This window comes from Balaenoptera physalus, assembly GCF_965194825.1.
Source record: "Balaenoptera physalus genome assembly, chromosome: 13".
NCBI lineage: Eukaryota > Metazoa > Chordata > Mammalia > Artiodactyla > Balaenopteridae > Balaenoptera > Balaenoptera physalus.
Genome location: NC_138892.1, coordinates 18,376,471 through 18,394,806, shown reverse-complemented (window position 1 = coordinate 18,394,806; position 18,336 = coordinate 18,376,471). Strand labels below are relative to the sequence as shown.

Sequence of the window (18,336 nt, the reverse complement as noted above, 5' to 3'; positions counted from 1 at the left end):
GTAAATATGCTTGTATTTCATTTTAGGTATTTATGACATTTTTAGTAAGGAAGTTTTTGGAATAAAAGTTAAGAACTTAGAATTTGGACTTCAACCGCATAAGATCCCAGACACAGAAACTGTAAGTCCTTAAAACTGCATTTGTAAATCAACTAAATATGAATTTTCTCTAGCTAGTTTCCCCTTTTTATTTGTTCTGTCCATTTTTAATTTATGCTGTGAAAAAAAACCACTGTATTTTGTGGAATAATATCTACATATCAACTTGAAATAATAGTTGCAAATTAATTCAGATACTGTTATAGTTTTATTAGAAAAAGAAACATTTGTCAGATAAATGTCTTTATGACATGTTAGTTATGTTATTTGGCTAAAATATCGAGAGGAGCTGGCTCACAAGCTCATTCAAAATATATTTAATGGCATATTCTTGTCAAATTCAAGTGGGTTAGCCCTTATTCAGTTGTGAAACAAACATGTAAATATAGACATGATCCCGATTAGTGAAACTGCTAATCACCCCCCGTTTATATATCCTGGCCCAGTCTCATGTTAGAGCCATATAAACAGAACAGCCCCGTTGCAGACAGGCATCCAGCCAACCTGACTGGCATTTGGTGCTATTGTCTTTATACATAAAGGCATCATGAAATAACACATTGGTTTTCAAACTCTATAATTTCTGTGGAGTTTCTGCAGACATTTGATTCAAAGTTTGCTTCTTAAATATAGTTTTAAGTTTTGTTTACAACTTCTAAAATAAAAATACACATGCACAGACCTCTGTGTTACAGACAGCATTTTAAATGACAAGAAGCCAACGTGCTGACAAGTTCTTGTGGAGACCTCAGAATAAAGTTTCTGCCACCAATATATATTTTAACTTCTTTTTAAATTTCTTCTGTTTTTAACTAATAAATATGTGATTGATAAAGTAGGTTGTAGCACTGGTCATTCTTCAAATTGCGGCCTACCCTTGTCTACTTGGGTAAAATTGTACAGATGAGTTCACTACTTCCTATAAAGTACTGCATTATTGTCCCTTAAATGCCAGATGAGGCTCAGGTATGTCTCTTGGATGTGTGATCAGAGTAGTGCAATAATAAGTGAACCTGAATCATATCAAGATAGGTAGTTTTAGCTCTTACAATGATCTGTGAGTGCATTTATCTTATAAAATTTATTCTTTATCATGAAGTATTCAGAGTTATTGATGATATTAGTGATCCAGCTTTGAAAAAAATCTACTTTTTCAAGTTTCTGGATCGCTTTAATTGAAGACTATCTTGAGCTTGGAAGCTGTGCTATTACAAAACCTGGTAGCGTTTGCACCTACATATCTTTCTGAATCAGGATTTTCTAAATGCTGCATAAACAAAACAAAATAAGTGAATAACGGTTTGGTTTTTTTTCTGTAATATATGGTATAGAGGCCAATTTAAAAATTGTAAAAAATTGCAACTGGAAAGTCCATAATTCAGCAGCCTCACTCTTTTATATAAGATATATATATCCTGATATACATTATGCTCTGTGAAGGACAATTTGTCATCATCATCCAAAATGATAAATGCAAATATCTTTCTTCCTAGCCATTCCACTTCTAGGGATTTATCCAACAGATAGACTCACACATATTCAAAATTAAATATATACAAGGTTTTTCACTACAGCTTATAATATTAAAAGATTGGAACCAACCTAAATGCCCACAGGTGGGCTCTGGTTAAATTATGAAACTACTACACAGCTATAAAAAAGGAAGCTTGTTTTACTCTGATATAGATACCTGATACAGAATTATCTCTGAGGTACATTGTTGAGTAAAAAAAGCAGGGCGCAGGATAGGGAATAGAGCATGTTACCATTTGTGTGTTTTTAAAAGGAGTGAGGGAGAGTACATATATCAGATACGTTTATTTGATTGTATATTCATGGAAAACCTCTGGAACTAGCAATTGATTGCCCTTGGAAAAGAGAACTAGGTGGATAGAAACAGAATTTGGAGGAAAGACTTTTCATTGTATACTTATATGTCGTTTTGTAGGAACACTGGGGGAGGCGGGAAGCCTCATTGTTTTTGATTTATTGACTTTGTACTAAGTAAATGTTACAAATTTGAACTCAAACACAGCTACTTTTATTGATTTTGCATATATTTATATGATAAGTATCAAGTTATTAACCGAAAGAAAGATTTTCTAATCTCAAGATGAGTGGATTCCATAGACTTGTAAGATTTCTATAACTATAAAATGTTATGATTCTAGCTCTGCTATGTTATGCCATCATCCAGTGCAAGATGTGCTCAGTTTCCTCGGGCCCAGGACAAAGTTCATTACTACATTAAGCTGAAAGACTTAAGAGATCAGTTGAAAGGCATTGAGCGAAACACAGAAGTTCAAGAAGTGCAATATACATTTGACCTGCGGCTAGCCCAAGGTATGTTACCATTATCACTCCTGTTGTTCATTTCATGTATAGCTACATTATAGAAAGTATGTTGTGAATTTTAAATTAAGCAGGAGAAAAGAAAACAATTATATTGGCAGCCAGAGTGTTCTGATAACAGGTGTTAGTCAGTATTAAAATCCTTTTACCGAGGACTTCCCGTCTCATCTGGGGGCTCCTACAGATGTTGAGGAGCCAAGAAGCAGTGTAGCTCACCTAAAATTAAATCTAATAGGTTTTGACAGCTTTTATGAGTTAATTTGGTTTATGTTACAAAGAGTTCAAAGCGGAAGTTGTGTCTCAGATGTGAAATTCAAGAAAAAGATTTGTTCACGATAATTTCTGAATAAAGCTCTCTTCAAAATTGTTATACAAAATCAGTTTTAAATCCCTTTTACCCTTCTCACAGAGGATGCAAAGAAGATGGCTGTGAAGGAAGAAAAGTATGATCCGGGTTATGAAGCAGCGTACGGTGGCGCTTATAGTGAAAATCCGTGCAGTAGTGAACCCTGCAGCTTCTCTTCAGATGGGCTGAGTACGTCCCCTCCGTCTGTTTGTTTCTTTCAAAGACTCGGTTTTGCCAGGATTGGGGGAAAAAGTTTTTTTAGAGAGAGTAAATTACTGAAGAATGGGAACGGAAATACAAAAATCTATTTAGTGACTTAGAGTGAAAATTCGATGGTTATTTGGCGTTTAACTTCACAAGCTTTTACAGCTCATTTTCTTTAAGTCACTGACTCTAAGTCATCCTAAGTGCATTTCCCTCCTTGAATAACAAATGAGGATTTATCAGTCCGTATCTTAAAATAGAATAGAAATTTACAATTGTATTCAAGAAGCTTGCTTAACTATTTTAATAACAGCTCTCCTTTACTGGACTGTTAAAATCGCCTAATTAGATCATTTAAAGCTTTTAAATAGAATAAACTAACATTCTTCCTCCCTTCCCCCCCCCCCAGTGGCTGACAGTGGAGGATCAACTTTCAGTGACATTCCCAATGGGCAGTGGATGACGCAGTCATTTACAGACCAGATTCCTTCCTTTAATAATCACTGTGGGATGCAAGAACAGGAAGAAGGAAACCATGCTTAAGAATGGTGTTTCTCAGCCCTGCTTAAATGCTGCAGTTTTAATGCAGTTGTCAAGAAGTGGCCCTCTTGACACCACCTCAAAGTGGTTTGTTAACTCAAGTATTTTATTCATATTTTACGCTGGTGATGTAATTAATCATGGTACAGTAGAACTACTTACGGACCTACGTACTTTGGAAGGAGAAAGTAGAGTTTTTTGTGTATGAGTTTTTGTATTGGAATTAATCATCATTCCAGCTTTTTATAAACTATCTTTCATTTATGAAGAAATTGATTTTCTTTTGGGAGTCACTTTTAACCTGTAATTTAAAAATGAAAGAGTCTGCATATTTACACTTGATTATTAACTGTGCGTAAACTTAGACGCACCGTTATCCCTTTCGTGCGTAAGAAGGGCGTGCTGATGATAAGATTCCCACTGGTAAAGAGGCAAATGTGCTGATTTTCATCTGTGAGGTTAACCCTCAGTGCAGTCTCATTTGGTAGTTTTTAGTGGTGTTTGATGGGCTTCCTGAGTTGTATTCACACTCAGACCTCCTTGCTTTACCAGTGGTGAGCGTCTGTGAGAGTTGCTTGGTAGTAGAAATGGAGAGTATGGCCTTGCATCAGCAAGGCTAACCCGGCCTTACATGTCAGGGCCATGAGCCCTGGCTTTGGCCCTCTCACCCCCACGTGCTGGTCCTCTAGTAGGCAGAAACTATTCTGCTGGGATGGTAAGTTCCAGAGAGTGCAGAAGACCTTTTAAATTTTGCTACTTCATCTGTGTTTTACTTGAGAGACATACATTTGATAGGGAAGGAACTGAATTTCTCTCTCAGTATCTATCACCATTCAAATTTTATCCTCCTTGGCTTTAAGCATGTAACATGGAAATGATGAGAAATGAACTTTTAGATCGAGTAACAAGATGCTGGAGGTGTTTGATAATCTTATTTAAACTGGTGCTTTATGTACATGAGATGTACTAAAATAAATAATACAGGATTTTTCTTGCTAGGTAAATCGAATAAGCCAGTAATTTTTAAAAATTCTTTCTCTTCATCATTGCTATTTGTTACTGTGGACTAAGTGAACCTCATGGCCAGGTTACTTTGAAGTAATGTACCTTTGTGATTTTCTAATGCATTTTCCATGGTGCTACAAATAGTCCAGACTACTAGGCCTGGTGGATATCAAAGCTGGGTATTCAGAAATGCCAGTTGCATTTACTCCTGATCACTTCTGAATATTCTGATTTTATACCTACCCAGGGAGCATGCTGTTTCTTGATATGAAAATATTTATGAGGTTTTGTTTTTTTTTCTAAAAGGTTATATAGCCTGTTTTTTTTGTAATAAGAGATACAAATTATTGTTGTGAATCTTAACATGCTTTTTTAGCTGTAGCTATGATGGATTTTATTTTTCCTTTAGTCTAGGTAAAGCTGTGTAAAAGTCATTCGTGTTATTTAAATCACGTACTGTACTGCTGTTTACATGGATGTTTTGTGCAGGTGCTTTGAAGTGCCTTGCATCAGGGATTAGGAACAATTTAATTATTTTTTCCTGGGACTCTGTAAAGCATGTAACTAGGTATTACTTTGGTTTTTAACAATTACAGCCTTACATGGATTTTTTTTTTGAGTGGAGAAAATACCTTTTAAATTATGATGGACACGCACGAGAGAATGGGTTTGAAGATTTTTTTCAAGCATACAATAATGGTGTTTTTCATTAAATATGACAGATGAACAGTAAATGTTGATATACCCTATACACAACAATATGAGACTTTTTCATTAAATAATATTTAAAAAGTTTTAAAATTCATTTGAAAATCTGATGATTTTTACAATAAAAAATATTGAAGATGATTATCCTTAAGTTGCATTGTTTTCTTTAGCAAGACTTACTGGTATTCTTTCCCCATGTTAACCTGAGATCAGTTTGTCTTCTACTATATTTAACATGTAGAATAATATATAATGAAAATCATTAAAAATCTATGAATATTTTATTTTTTCAGACATTTCATGTTTTAAATGTAATATACTGTTCTACCCAAGACAAGACTGGCAACCTGTTAAAAAATATCTACATGTGAAAAATACATTTAGAAATTTTTTAAATTTGTGGCTATAATTTTCATTCAGAGTTAAGCAAATTGATTGCTGAAATCTATCTGGGTTTATTTCTTCCCAATAGTATGTTTCACTCACATTATCTTCTATAATTGCCACTTGTACTTAAGGAAGTAAATCAATACCTATATGATTCAAGGTACTATTTGTACACAGTAGGGTTTTTTGTTTTTGTGGACCATTTGTATCAAAGGTACTGTTCATAAAGAACAGTGGTATGGTAGGCTACAAATGGACAATTCCACATTATTTATACAGGAAATATTTAAAATGTCGTGTTATATCAGCTGTTAGGATGATGGAGTTTAAATATCCCTGCAGGGTCAGGAACAAACCAGCTCTCCCATAAGTCGTTGTGAACACTAGGGAAGTCCCAAGGTTTATGTCTTCCATTCCAGTGGAGTAGTTTTGCTTCCTGCAGAAAATGCTCCGAATATCTGGTATCTGGATTCCAGCCTTCATTGTGTTTAGAGGAAAGTAATAGGTTTGTTAGGAAATTAAAATTTTATATTAAAAATTCAATACAAGTTCATCATAAAAAAAAAATCAGACAAATCAATGGGTATGCAATGAAGAATTTACCACCTACCCTAATTTTCCAAAATAACCACTGTTAAAGAGTTTCTCGTGAAATTCTTCCAGTAATGTTCTACCTGTATACCAGTGTGTGTGTGTGTGTGTGTGTGTATTTTTTGTACCTTGCCTTTTAAAATTACTGTCTTGGAAAACTTTGCACAGCAGCACATGTGACTTCACTGAATCATTTTTAATGACTGCATAGAATGGATATATGACTGTTGAGTGAGTTTCTTATTAAGGACATTTAGGCTGTTTCTATCCCTTCACAAGCATAAACAATGCTACAATGAACAGTCTTCTATGCATATCTTGTATAGACAATATCTGTAGGATAAAATCTTGTATATGGAACTGCTAGATTGAAGGGTCTGTGCCTTATAAATTTTGATAAGAGATTGTCAAATTGTTCCCCAAAGACTTTGTATTAATTTCACTCCCACCCAGAGTTTATAGTTCTTGTTTCTCTGCATTTTCTGTCCTTAATATGGCAGCATTTTCTTTTAAACAGTCTTGTGTTTACCCTATAAAATGTGACTGAGAATGAGATCTACTTTTTAACAAACAGCTGCCTCCATTTGAATATTACTCTCCTCATAAGTAATCGCTTAGAGACTACGCATTTACCTTGATATTGTTATTGATCAGAATATTTTTAGAATATCTCTTCCAGAAGTACATTAAGATCTTGTGAATATAAATTTTTTAAATATCCCTATCATGTTACATTTTCTTTCTAGGAAAGAGAATGTGGTATTTTTAAAAAAACAACTGAAAGTCCATTGAGTCAAGAGAGGATGAATAGCTAGACTATTATTATTCTCGTTTTAACATATGATGTAAGAGGGAAACACCCCCCTCCAAACCTTTCTTTCATTATTCATAAACATAGCTGTGCAGGGAGTTGCAGAAGAGGAGCTAGGTGTTTGGGCTATAGTAGCATAATTGGAATAATTATCAACTTCCAAAGAATCTATACAAGGAAATGCTCATCTGGGGAGCAGAGCCTTCACATGGGAAGTCTCCAGGAAGTAGGACATTGTCTCTCAGCCCCACGACTGAAGGACTCTGTAGGGGCTTGCAGTTTTGCTCTTAGCTAAATAAATTTCATAAATTTTAAAAATCTTAAGCCTACCTGTTTAGACCCAAACTTAATACCCATTAGTGTTACACTGCTTTCTGCTTTCAACAAAACTCTAAAACGGAATCATTTTTCAAATGATTTCTGTGTAGCTTTACTTTGCAGACCATCCCTGATTCCAAAACGTTCAGCAGAGATGTAGGCTCTGTTCTACAAGGAAAAATGACATCTCTCCCTTGGGAAGCTTCTGCCCCTTCCTACTTGTCAATAAGTTAGATGGTTCATAAAATGTAATTCTGAGTCTCTGTTCCAAGATCAGAAACTGCTCTAACCCTACCGATCTAAGCTCCGCATAGCTGTTCCTACACAACATTTTCGTAGATATTCCACTTTGATGGGATTTTCTACACACTCATCACATGGAAATGTTGATGTTTGACATAACAGTGAACCCAACATTACTATAAAGCGAATCAGACAGAATATTAGTGTCCTTAATGTCCCCGTGTCATCCTTGTATGCATATGGATGCTCAGAAAAATCGGGAGATTCTGGTGAGGCAGAAGCAAATCTATACAGCATCATTCAGAGGAGACAGTAACCCAACTTCCACACTTTTGTCTGTCCTTCCTTTTACAAGGGAGAGTAGGGGACATATCACCTTGCAGGATTGTTCTGAGAGAAGTAATGTTCACGTCTATCCCTGGAGCCTAGCCCAGGGCTTGGCAATGTATGGGCACCTGGTAAATGTAAGTCCACAATCCATTGTCTCCAGTTCTAAAATAATCAATCCCCAAATGTCTGAAAATAAAAAAGATTTTTAATAACTTCTTTGGCAGCAAAATCTATAACCCTCTCAGGGTACTGCATAATGTAAGTACGTGCACAACATTACCTTTTAAAAATTCAAAACCTTTCTACATTTCTAAACAGATCTGGCCCAGTGGTTTTGGCTAATGGGTTGTGGCCATATGTTTGAATGAATGTGAATGTCTTCTGTGCCAGGCTCTGTTCTAAGCAGTTTACACATATTAGGTAATTTGTTCCTTGTAAAAACATAAGGTTCTATTAGCTTCCTTTTACAAGTGAAGAAACTATGGCACAGAGAGCTTGAGTAACTTGCCCAGGGTCATAGAAAAGAGCAGAGTTGGGACTCCAGTCCATACCCCAGAGCCTGTACTCCTGTAGTGAAGAGTGAATAAAAGACTTGAGGGACTCACGTAGTGCACAGTCATTAAACAACTTCTTTTTAAAAGAGAAATTGCCGGCTATCTAAATTCATCATAAGCTGTTATGCTAATTCATTTGGTTTTGTCCGCTATGGGCTACTGCAAGAGGGCAATAAAGGCATGTGAAAGAGTTCTGACAGTGAAAGTTCCATCGTAACAATAGTTCATGTTTAGCAAGCACATACTACATGCTAAGCATGAGTCTAATTGTTTTTCCTGAATTTCTAGAAACACACCTCTCAGGTCATTTTTATCACCTGCATTTGCAGAATCTGAGGCTTAAGTAACGTGTCCAAGGTCACCTCCAAGGTCACCTGGAGGATTTGAACTGAGGAAGCTGGTGCAATAGCACACGCTCTTCACCTTGGTGCTCACTGGGTCTATAAAATGCACACTGGTGTTCTTCTGAAATACTTACCCAGGTGCCTTATGTGCCACAGGGGGTTGATGGTGGAGTATTTCCCGTGAAACACAATCAGCATTGGGGAGGTGGCCACCCCTCCTCCCAGGGAGCTGCTGTAGAGATTTTCCCTAAGAAACAGAATAGAAAAGCAACATTTGTCCTGGAGTCCCACAGACTCAGATGAAGTAGAATCTAATCATTTTAAAAGGTGTAAGACAGTCCCTCACTATATAATAAGTCTATGGTCTTTCATTTTTCTCCAACTTTTTATTCTGAAAATTGTTAAATCTACACAAAATTGTAAGACGAATACCATGAACTCCCATATACGTTACCTTGATTCACAGAGTGTTAATATTTTGCCATTTTACTTCTCAGGCCTTTTTATGGCAAACTTCGAAGATCCCAAATTATGATCCTACATTATTTAGAATGACTTTACTCACAAATTCAAGGTTATGATAATATTTAAAATATCCAGATAAAAAAGATGGACAGGATATACAATGCCATGATAATAGTGGTTGTGTTATTTTTATTTTCTCTCTTAATACTTCAATGATGAAAAATGATTTAAAAACTCAATCTTTATTTTACTTTACTTTTTTTAGCTTTAAGTCAGTCAATGTATTATGCATATTTTAACGTTGATCTAGGACTTCCCTGGTGGCGCAGTGGTTAAGAATCCGCCTGCCAATGCAGGGGACATGGGTTCGAGCCCTGGTCCCGGAAGATTCCACATGCTGCGGAGCAGCTAAGCCCATGCGCCACAACTACTGAGCCGGCACTCTAGATCCCGCGAGCCACAACTACTGAGCCTGCGTGCCACAACTACTGAAGCCCGCGTGCCTAGAGCCCGTGCTCCGCAACAAGAGAAGCCACCACAATGAGAAGCCTGCACACCGCAACGAAGAGTGGCCCCCACTCGCCGCAACTAGAGAAAAAGCCCGTGCGCAGCAACGAAGACCCAATGCAGCCAAAAATAAATTAATTAAAAAAAAATTCTAGAGTTGATCTAAAAAATTCAGTCTTTAAAAAGTTGACTTTACAAACAGGACTTGATAAATTTCATTGGGGGCTTAAACTGACAAAAGACCAAACACAGACATTGCTTTAGGAAATCAAGCTGGATTCATTTTTCTAAAGGATCCTTAAGGAAGTTAGTGTTGTCAGGATACACAGCACATTTTCCAGGACAGATGGAAGGGCAAATTTCCACACCCTAAGATCCTGCAGTTATGGATTATAATGTCTAAGTGAATGAGGGTAATATCACTGTTCAGGAAACCCAGCATTCTCAATCTTAACAGGCCAGAGGAAGTCTGAGCATAGGCTAGTTGGAATATATGCCTGAGATCATCAAACTTATTGTTATATAATATATAATATTATTATTGAGAGCAATTCAATACAGTACATTCAGGCATCTCCCTCAACCCCTACAGGCCAACATGAGTTTAGTCCAGGTATGTTCCTGAGCTCAGTACAGTGGGATCAGTACAAGGATCAATTGCTCTGATGTCTCCAGGAACCAGACTCACAGGGCCTTTGACTGGTTGGTTGTAGGCTTACCCCCTAACCCATACAGGTATAATACCTGTTCTCTCCCTTCCTTAAAATGTTGAAATATCTTCCTGAACCTGCTCTTCTGGAATACTATCTTCTGTCTATGAATTTCAAACATGGCCTATAATGTTTTCCCCATCATATTTCTTTTGCTAATGATATTCAATTTAATTAATTTACAATAAAAAGGTAGTTTATATGAGTTCTTTGATATTTAAAATGTCTTATATTATCAATATGTATAAAGATGAAGCTTGTAAATTGTCTTGTTCAACTCTTCTATAAGCTTTCTAATTTTTAGTCTTTATCATTTACTGAGAGAAGTATGTTAAAATTTCCAATTGGTATTGTGAATTTATAAATTAGCTTTTGGAATTCTGTCAATGCATGCATTATAAATTTTAAGGCTGTGTCATTAAATGTTGCTAAGTGTTATTTTTTAAAAAGTTGACTTTATAAAATAATTCTTAAAAATAAATCTATGTAAGAAGGAGAAACTCGACTAAGATAAATGATTTGCAGTCAAAAAGGTTCACTAGAATTCTGGGAGAAGGTTTAAAAATCACATTACTAAACAATTTATTAGAAAATGTTTGTATAATAAGGGACTGCACAGGATCTCACCTCCTATGACATATTGTTTGAGAACGGATTTTTCATCCACTGCTCCCTTTTTTCTCAACAGTGCCTCTGTAAGAAAATCTGACCTCAGATGTCTGAAATGTTTCTAACCCCTGAGCTATGCATAGAAAATTAATGGAATAATTTTACTCCCAAGCATGGAAAAACTGGTAGAGGGCCACACATACTCCACATTTTTTTGCATCCATTTCTCCAACTGTTTGGTGATACGCTGGTGCTTCCATTCCGTCATGTTGGCAACAATCACACCAGGATTGAAAGAGCAAGTGCTGGGGCTGATGCCAAGGTCTTTTATCGTCTTCTTCCGGTAGTCCAGATAGCCCATGTACGTGTTCTATAAAGGAAGAGGATATGTGTGCTTTTGACCAAGGAATCTTTTGTTTCTGGAAAATAACCACTTTCTTGAGACCATCATGCAGCACCTGGGCTTCCTCCTGTGTCACTGGCCACTTCCTGGAGTCCTTTCCCAGTTTTCTCTTGTTTTCCCAACCTCTAAAACCTGAGTGCCCCTAGTCTCATGTCCAGCATCTGCTCCTTTCTGCAGCATCAACTCCCTAGACAACCTCATCTTGTCTCATGGCTCTAAATCTCTCCGTGTAGACAGCCTGGACCTCTCCTCTGGATTTCCAGCTCCACTACATCTGCCAACTCTATTTGTCCTTGTGGGTGCTTAGTGAGGCAGCTCTCCTTACATCCCAAAACTGATCCCAATCCTATCCCAAACCTGCTTCCCTACAACCTGCCCTACCTCCGTTCCCACTCCATCCTTCCAGTTAGACAGAACACCTAAGGTCATTAGGTCATCCTAGACTCCTCCTCCTCACTCACTTTTCATCCAGATCTCAGCAAATCCTGTCCGTCCCATCTTCCAAAATATATTCAGAAGCCAACCACTTTTTTGGCTTTTTGACCGTGCCACGTGGTTTGTGGGATCTTAGTTCCCCGACAAGGGATAGGACCTGGGCCCTCAACAGTGAGAGCGTGGAGTCCTAACCACGGGACCACCAGGAAAGTCCCCAGAAGCCAACCACTTCTTACTGTCTCTACTACCTTCCTGGTCCGAACCATAATTACCACTCACTGGATTTCTGCGAGCTCCTCCCAACCTGTGTCCTGCTTCCACCCTTTTCAACCCCACTCTGTCTCAGTGTTACTTATCTGCTCAAAGCCCCTCCAGTGGCTTCCCCTCTCATTCAGAGTAAAAGACTCCCTAAAATGCCTGCCATGCCCTCCACCATCTACCCCGCCCCCATTACCTCTCCAACTTCTATTATTCTCCCCCTTGACCCCTCTGCCACTCTGACCTCCTTGTTCCTTTAATACACTAAACACACCCCTGCCTCAGGACCTTTGCATTTGCTGTTACCTCTTCCGAAATGTTTTTCCCCTAAGTATCTATTAAGATAGTTGCCTCAGTTCTTTCAGGTGTAGGCTCAGTGACAACATCTCAGTGGAGCCTTCCCTGATCACCCAACTTAAAATCCAACCCCACCTCCACCCTGATCCTCTGTTCAATATTTTACTTGCTTGCTGACCGCCTCTTCCCACTAGAATGCAAGCTACCCAAAGGCGGAATTTTAGTTTTATTTGCTGTGTTACTAGCACCTAAAACAGTGTCAGACACATAGCAAGCACTCAATAACTAGTTTTGAGTGAATGTAAAATGAGGAAGGACACACTATTTCACCCGCCTCATGGGATGCTCAAAGACAACATGGATGTAATGGAACTATTTGAACACTTTTCTATGTGCAGGCACTGTTCTAAGAACTTCACGCACATTACCTCATTAGTTGCATATAATAGCTTTACATGTATTAACTAATTTAACTCTCCCAATAACCCTACCAGAGAAGTATTGATACTGTTATTACCTCTATTTAAGAAATGAGGGAGGGCTTCCCTGGTGGCGCAGTGGTTGAGAATCTGCCTGCTAATGCAGGGGACACGGGTTCGCGCCCTGGTCTGGGAAGATCCCACATGCCGCGGAGCAACTAGGCCCGTGAGCCACAACTACTGAGCCTGCGCATCTGGAGCCTGTGCTCCGCAACAAGAGAGGCCGCGATAGTGAGAGGCCCGCGCACCGCGATGAAGAGCGGCCCCCGCTTGCCGCAACTAGAGAAAGCCCTAGCACAGAAACGAAGACCCAACATAGCAATCAATCAATCAATCAATCAGCCAAAAAAAAAAAAAGAAATGAGGGAGAAAACCACTGATTAAGTAACTTGCCCAAGGTCACAAAGCTACTAAGTGATGGAGCCAAGATTTTGACAGGCAGGTCTGGCCCCAGGGCCTAGGCCTTAAAGTGTGTCACAGCTTAAATGTCACACATCTAAAATTATTTCCTGGAACTTTTTTTGAAGAACAGCATTCGATTCGTAATAGCATCTTGTATTGTAAAGCCATTCTTTTGCTTTCGGTGTTACATCTGGGTTCGACTGTCTTCATTTCTACCACGGTAAGGAGCTCTTTACCTTGGAACAAAATCAGTATTTTCCTCTACTGAAAGGAGTGGGGCGGGGAATAATGGTCAAAACTCTGAAAACAGAACCAAAGGTTCAGTGAGTCACTTTTACAGAAAACACCATCTCTGCCATAGAATGTGGTTGCGAGTGACTTAGATAACAACCATCGTTTCTGGAGCATTTACTGGACACTTTGACATCATGTTATTTCATCACAACTCACAAAAACACAACCAAATAGATGTTATTGTTGCCATGTTTCAGGTAAGGAAAGCGGGACTTGCAGGGGTGAGTAACTTGCCCCGGAGTCGGCGGGAGCAGAGCTGGGATGGGAATGGGAAGCCCAGGCCCCTGGCTGTCTGCCTCCCAGCAGTCCCCCAGTCTCCTCCAAGGTGAGGATGACACTCGTTCTGAAGTGCAGGGAGGAGAAGGGGCAAAGGGAGGATTCCCGAGACATGTGCCCACCTGCAGCCCCACAAGTCTGTGTATGTCCTGGGAGGAGGGCAAATCGCAGTCATCTGAGAAAGCTGCCGCGTGGCCCAGGGCCAAGGTGGTGTCGTACAGCTCTTGGATGTCCCCTGGATTCACAAACACCAGGAGTTAACAATAGTATAGCACTCATTCTAGGGCTAGATAGAGCCTTCGAGCTTAAACAATCCCTGATTTTGCTGTGGGGGAAAAGTATGTGATCCATGGTTTCAAGTGGCTTGGCAATTTTCTTGATAAGAATAGGTCATATCAATTTAAAAAGCCACTTGATAATAAGCTCAGATCAACACTGGTCAGATTTCTTTATTTCTGTTGCTGTGTATGTACCACACCAATGCTCGTCTTATTTTGCACGCGGGAGAGAGAGAAGGTGACATTTAACACTAAAACTTAGCTCGCTTCTAAGAATGTTGTCAGTGAGGCTTTATCCCCCTACATTTTAGGCGTGCAGGAAAAGGAAAGGCCACCTATTACAGGCTTTTACAAGCTACTTATTACAGACTTTGACAATCAGAGAGTGGCTCTCAGAAAGTCAACTGGATTGTCCCAGAAAAGTATCAACCCCTGTTTTCAAAGTATTCCCTGATTAACAACAACACTATACTCCCAAATTTAATAAGCAATCAAAATCACTGAGCCACTAGATATTTCAAAAATGAAGAGAGACAGTCATTCTACTTATCAGCTGCTCTGTTTCCGAGTGTTCTTGGCATCGGTGAGCATACCTTGTACGATTACGTCATCATCCAAATAGATGACTTTCTCGTGTTGATGGATAAGCAGAGGGAGATAAAATCGAACAAAGTTCAGCTGTTAAAACAACAAAAGCAGTGATGGTGGGGAAGAGACAGAAGGCCCAGTGACTAATAGGGGTGCTGGGGGTGGGGTCAGCTTTGACCATGGCCTCTGCTCAGCTCCAGGTCTGGAGCAGAATAAAACAGAGGCTGCAAAGAGGCCTCGCCCGAGCTTCCTGGTGCCCAGTTTACCTGGGCCCTGGGACTGAAACCAGCGCTGGTCAGCAGTTCTTCTAGATCCAAACCCCCCACTGCTGAGACTGTCCCCGCTTTCATCTCTGTGAACTGATGCAGCGGGAGTCACAGAGGCTGTCAATCTTTCTGGCCACAAACTGCCTGTCTTCCTCTACACTCAGTAATTTGACTACTGTCAACTAAAACAGCCTTAAACACACATGCGCATACACACACACGTGCACACACACACACGTGCACGCACACACATGCAGCACATGTGCGCGCGCACACACGTGCACACATAAACTCACATGTGCATGCGCGTGCACACGTGCACACATAAACGCACGTGTGCGTGTGCACACACACATATACGTGCACTCATACATACACGCACATGTGCGTGCGCATGTGGAGCTCATCTCACACGTCATCACATCACACACACAGGTTCACCCTCTTAGCTCCTTGAACCAGAAAAAAGCCAGAGAAGCATGGGCTGAGGATGGGGGTCTTAATGTTTTAATAGCTACAATACTGTATAATGCAAAGTCCCAACTCAGCTAGCACTCTTGATAATAAATGTCTGGAATTGGGAAAAGAGCTTATCATCAGGGGGCTTCGAATTTAGTTAATTTTCAAGGATGGATTTAAACAATAATCACATGTAGAAGGGGGCTGCATTTTCTGTACACCTGCCATCAAAAACACCACTCTTTATGCAGAAGAGGGTCCCTTTTGTAAGAACTCTTGCAGTAAAACACCTTAAGATTCCCAATGTCAGGAAGAAAGTTGGTGTCTCCTGAAAGTATTAGTCAATACTCTGAAGTATATAATCCATCTTGTTACCGTTTTTCCTCAGCTGCTGGGATACTCTGAGCTAAGTGTAAGGTCCCGGCACGGTACACACAACTGCCTCTGGGCTGGGAATAATTTTTCTAGGCCTCACAACTCGGGCCCTCCCCCACCCCACAGGCGTATTTACACACATAAATGCATCCTGCATTTTCTTACGCTTCGTTTCTTCTTTCATAGCTTCATTATGGTTTATGTAAACCATCTTACATCCTTTCTGCAGTAGATGGCTTTTGAATTATAAATAAGCAGAGTTTGGTGGACATCTAAAACTGCTAGGCTTCAAAAACATTCTGTGTGCTTCCCAGTGGCTGGCGCTCCGCACCGAACGAGGTCTCACCAAGAACCATCCCCGACATGTGCGATTCCCTACTCACAGGCTGGAGCAGTTCAGGCCTCGCGGAGTCTGGTCTGATCTTTCCTTTGAGGACCATAGGGTTGAATTCCACGATCTTAAAGTTTATTTCTCTCAGTTTAGAATGTTCGATCCATTTTCTAAAGGGATGACAAAAACAAAAACAAAAAACAACCTCGAGCACACACCTCCAAACTTTCCTCAATTTGCCTATTGCCTCAATCTCTTGCCTCCATAGAAAGTTAAAAATAAAATATGTGCAACCTTAGTAGAGTCTAGTCTATAAATCCTTCTGATTTTTTCCCCATCTGGTTTAGCTTTGAATCTTTTTTTTTTTTTTTCTCATTCACGTAACTTTCTGCAAAGGAAATGAAGCAAAACAGTAATAACCAAATATCTCCCCAGATCCACATAATCTCCACAGGAAACTAGAAGAACAAAAAGTGTTCCTTCTTTCTTATAAAGCAGCATCTGTGGTTGACGGTGCTCTTTGCCATGGGTTAACAGCTTTGTAAGGAAGCCCGGCCTTCTGAACCTGCTACTTTGACTGAATCGTGTTTACTCTGCTGTTTTGACTCCAAGGATGATTTGAATTTACCTTTGCATTACCTTTGCATCGAGAAGATTTACCTCAGTCTTCTGTCCTTCCTCCCCACTTTCTCTTCCTCCTCCTCTCCACTCTCTCCCCTTATGTGATCTCAGTCTCACAGAACTTGAAATACCTTGAACTTCCCTTCATCTCTGCTCTCTCCACTTCCTCCAACCTCCTTAGAAATAGTCACTGTTAACAGCCGGGGATCTTTCTGGGTCTTTTTCTTTACAGAAATACATATATGTACGTGTACAAATTTACAGTTTGGGGGTTTTGATTTCATTGCCATAGATTGAATGTTGTGTCCCCCCACAGATTTGTATGTTGAAACCTAATCCCCAGTGTGATGGTATTTGGAGGTGTGGATTGTAGGAGGTGATTAGGTCATGAGGATGAAGCCCTCGTGAATGGGACTAGTGCCCCTTATAAAAGACGTTCATCCCAGTGAACTCCCTTACTCCTGCTGCCATGTGAGAACACAGCGAGAAGACAGCCTGCTATGAAGCACGAAATGAGCCCTTACCAGACATGGAATCTGCTGGCACCTAGAACTTGGGCTTCCCAGCCTCCAGAACTTGAGAAGTAAATTTCTCTTGTTTTTAAGCCAAGCCATCCAGTCTGTGCATTCGGTGACAGCAGCTCAAACAGGTTAAGACATTCATAAAGTGGGTCATACTATATGAGGTGTACTGCAACTTGTATTTTCCAGTTAGTAATATGTCTTGGAGATATTCTATGCCTTCTTTCTTTATTAATAGCTGGATCATATTCTATAGTTCATTTAAATATTCTTTCACTGATGGACATTTAAGCACTTCACGATATTTTTACTACTTCACATAATGCCGAAATTAATACTGTTGTACATATATTTTGGACATATGTACTAGAATTTCCGCAGCACAGATTACCAGCTGTTGAAATGGAACGGTAAGTCAAACTATATATGCATATACCATTTTATTAGATATTGCCATATTGCCCTCCCAAAATTGCTTTACCAATTTATGAAGTGTACATTGTGTAAACAAGGAATAAGCATGTCTATTTTCCTGAAAAGGATGGTGTTGTCCTGTTTAGTTTTTACCATCCTGCTGAGTGGACAATTCCACACCATTGTTTTAATTTGCGTTTCCCTATTAGTAACATGGAATGCCTTTTCATGTTTGCTGGCCATCTATAGTTTTTTTTTCTATGAATTGTCTGTATTCTGTGCTCATTTTTCTACTATATGCTCATCTTTTTGAATTTTTTTGGTAAGAATTCTTTATATATTTTGGATAGTAATCCATTGTCTATAATACATGTTGAAAATATCTTGCCTAATCTGTTGTGTGATCAGTTTCACTTAGTGTTTTTCATCAGTTAAAACTTTTTAAATATTAGCAGTCAAATCTGTCAGTGTTTTTCCCTTGGGCTCAAGGAGTCACTCTCCATACCAAAATTATAC

The 18,336-nt window shown here is 39.2% G+C and overlaps 2 protein-coding genes across 25 annotated transcripts in view; one reads left to right on the top strand and one right to left on the bottom strand.

Moving 5' to 3' along the window:
- The window catches only part of TDG (thymine DNA glycosylase), a 33,212-nt gene extending 27,814 nt beyond the window's left edge, over positions 1-5,398 (top strand). For all 5 annotated transcript variants that reach the window (XM_082419485.1, XM_082419482.1, XM_082419481.1 and 2 more), the window contains exons 7-10: positions 27-121; positions 2,271-2,442; positions 2,861-2,986; positions 3,411-5,398. In XM_082419485.1, the coding sequence (XP_082275611.1) occupies positions 27-121; positions 2,271-2,442; positions 2,861-2,986; positions 3,411-3,544 (527 nt within the window). In that variant the 3' untranslated portion in view covers positions 3,545-5,398. The remainder of the gene's footprint in view (positions 1-26; positions 122-2,270; positions 2,443-2,860; positions 2,987-3,410) is intronic.
- A 118-nt stretch (positions 5,399-5,516) lies between these two features.
- Positions 5,517-18,336, bottom strand: part of GLT8D2 (glycosyltransferase 8 domain containing 2) — a 56,234-nt gene continuing 43,414 nt past the window's right edge. For 19 of the 20 annotated variants that reach the window (XM_082419522.1, XM_082419506.1, XM_082419511.1 and 16 more), the window contains 6 exons: positions 16,317-16,434; positions 14,839-14,923; positions 14,090-14,202; positions 11,327-11,493; positions 8,967-9,079; positions 5,517-6,118 (listed from right to left, as the gene is read on the bottom strand). In XM_082419522.1, the coding sequence (XP_082275648.1) occupies positions 5,946-6,118; positions 8,967-9,079; positions 11,327-11,493; positions 14,090-14,202; positions 14,839-14,923; positions 16,317-16,434 (769 nt within the window). In that variant the 3' untranslated portion in view covers positions 5,517-5,945. The remainder of the gene's footprint in view (positions 6,119-8,966; positions 9,080-11,326; positions 11,494-14,089; positions 14,203-14,838; positions 14,924-16,316; positions 16,435-18,336) is intronic. The other variant, XM_082419517.1, reaches the window with a different exon arrangement.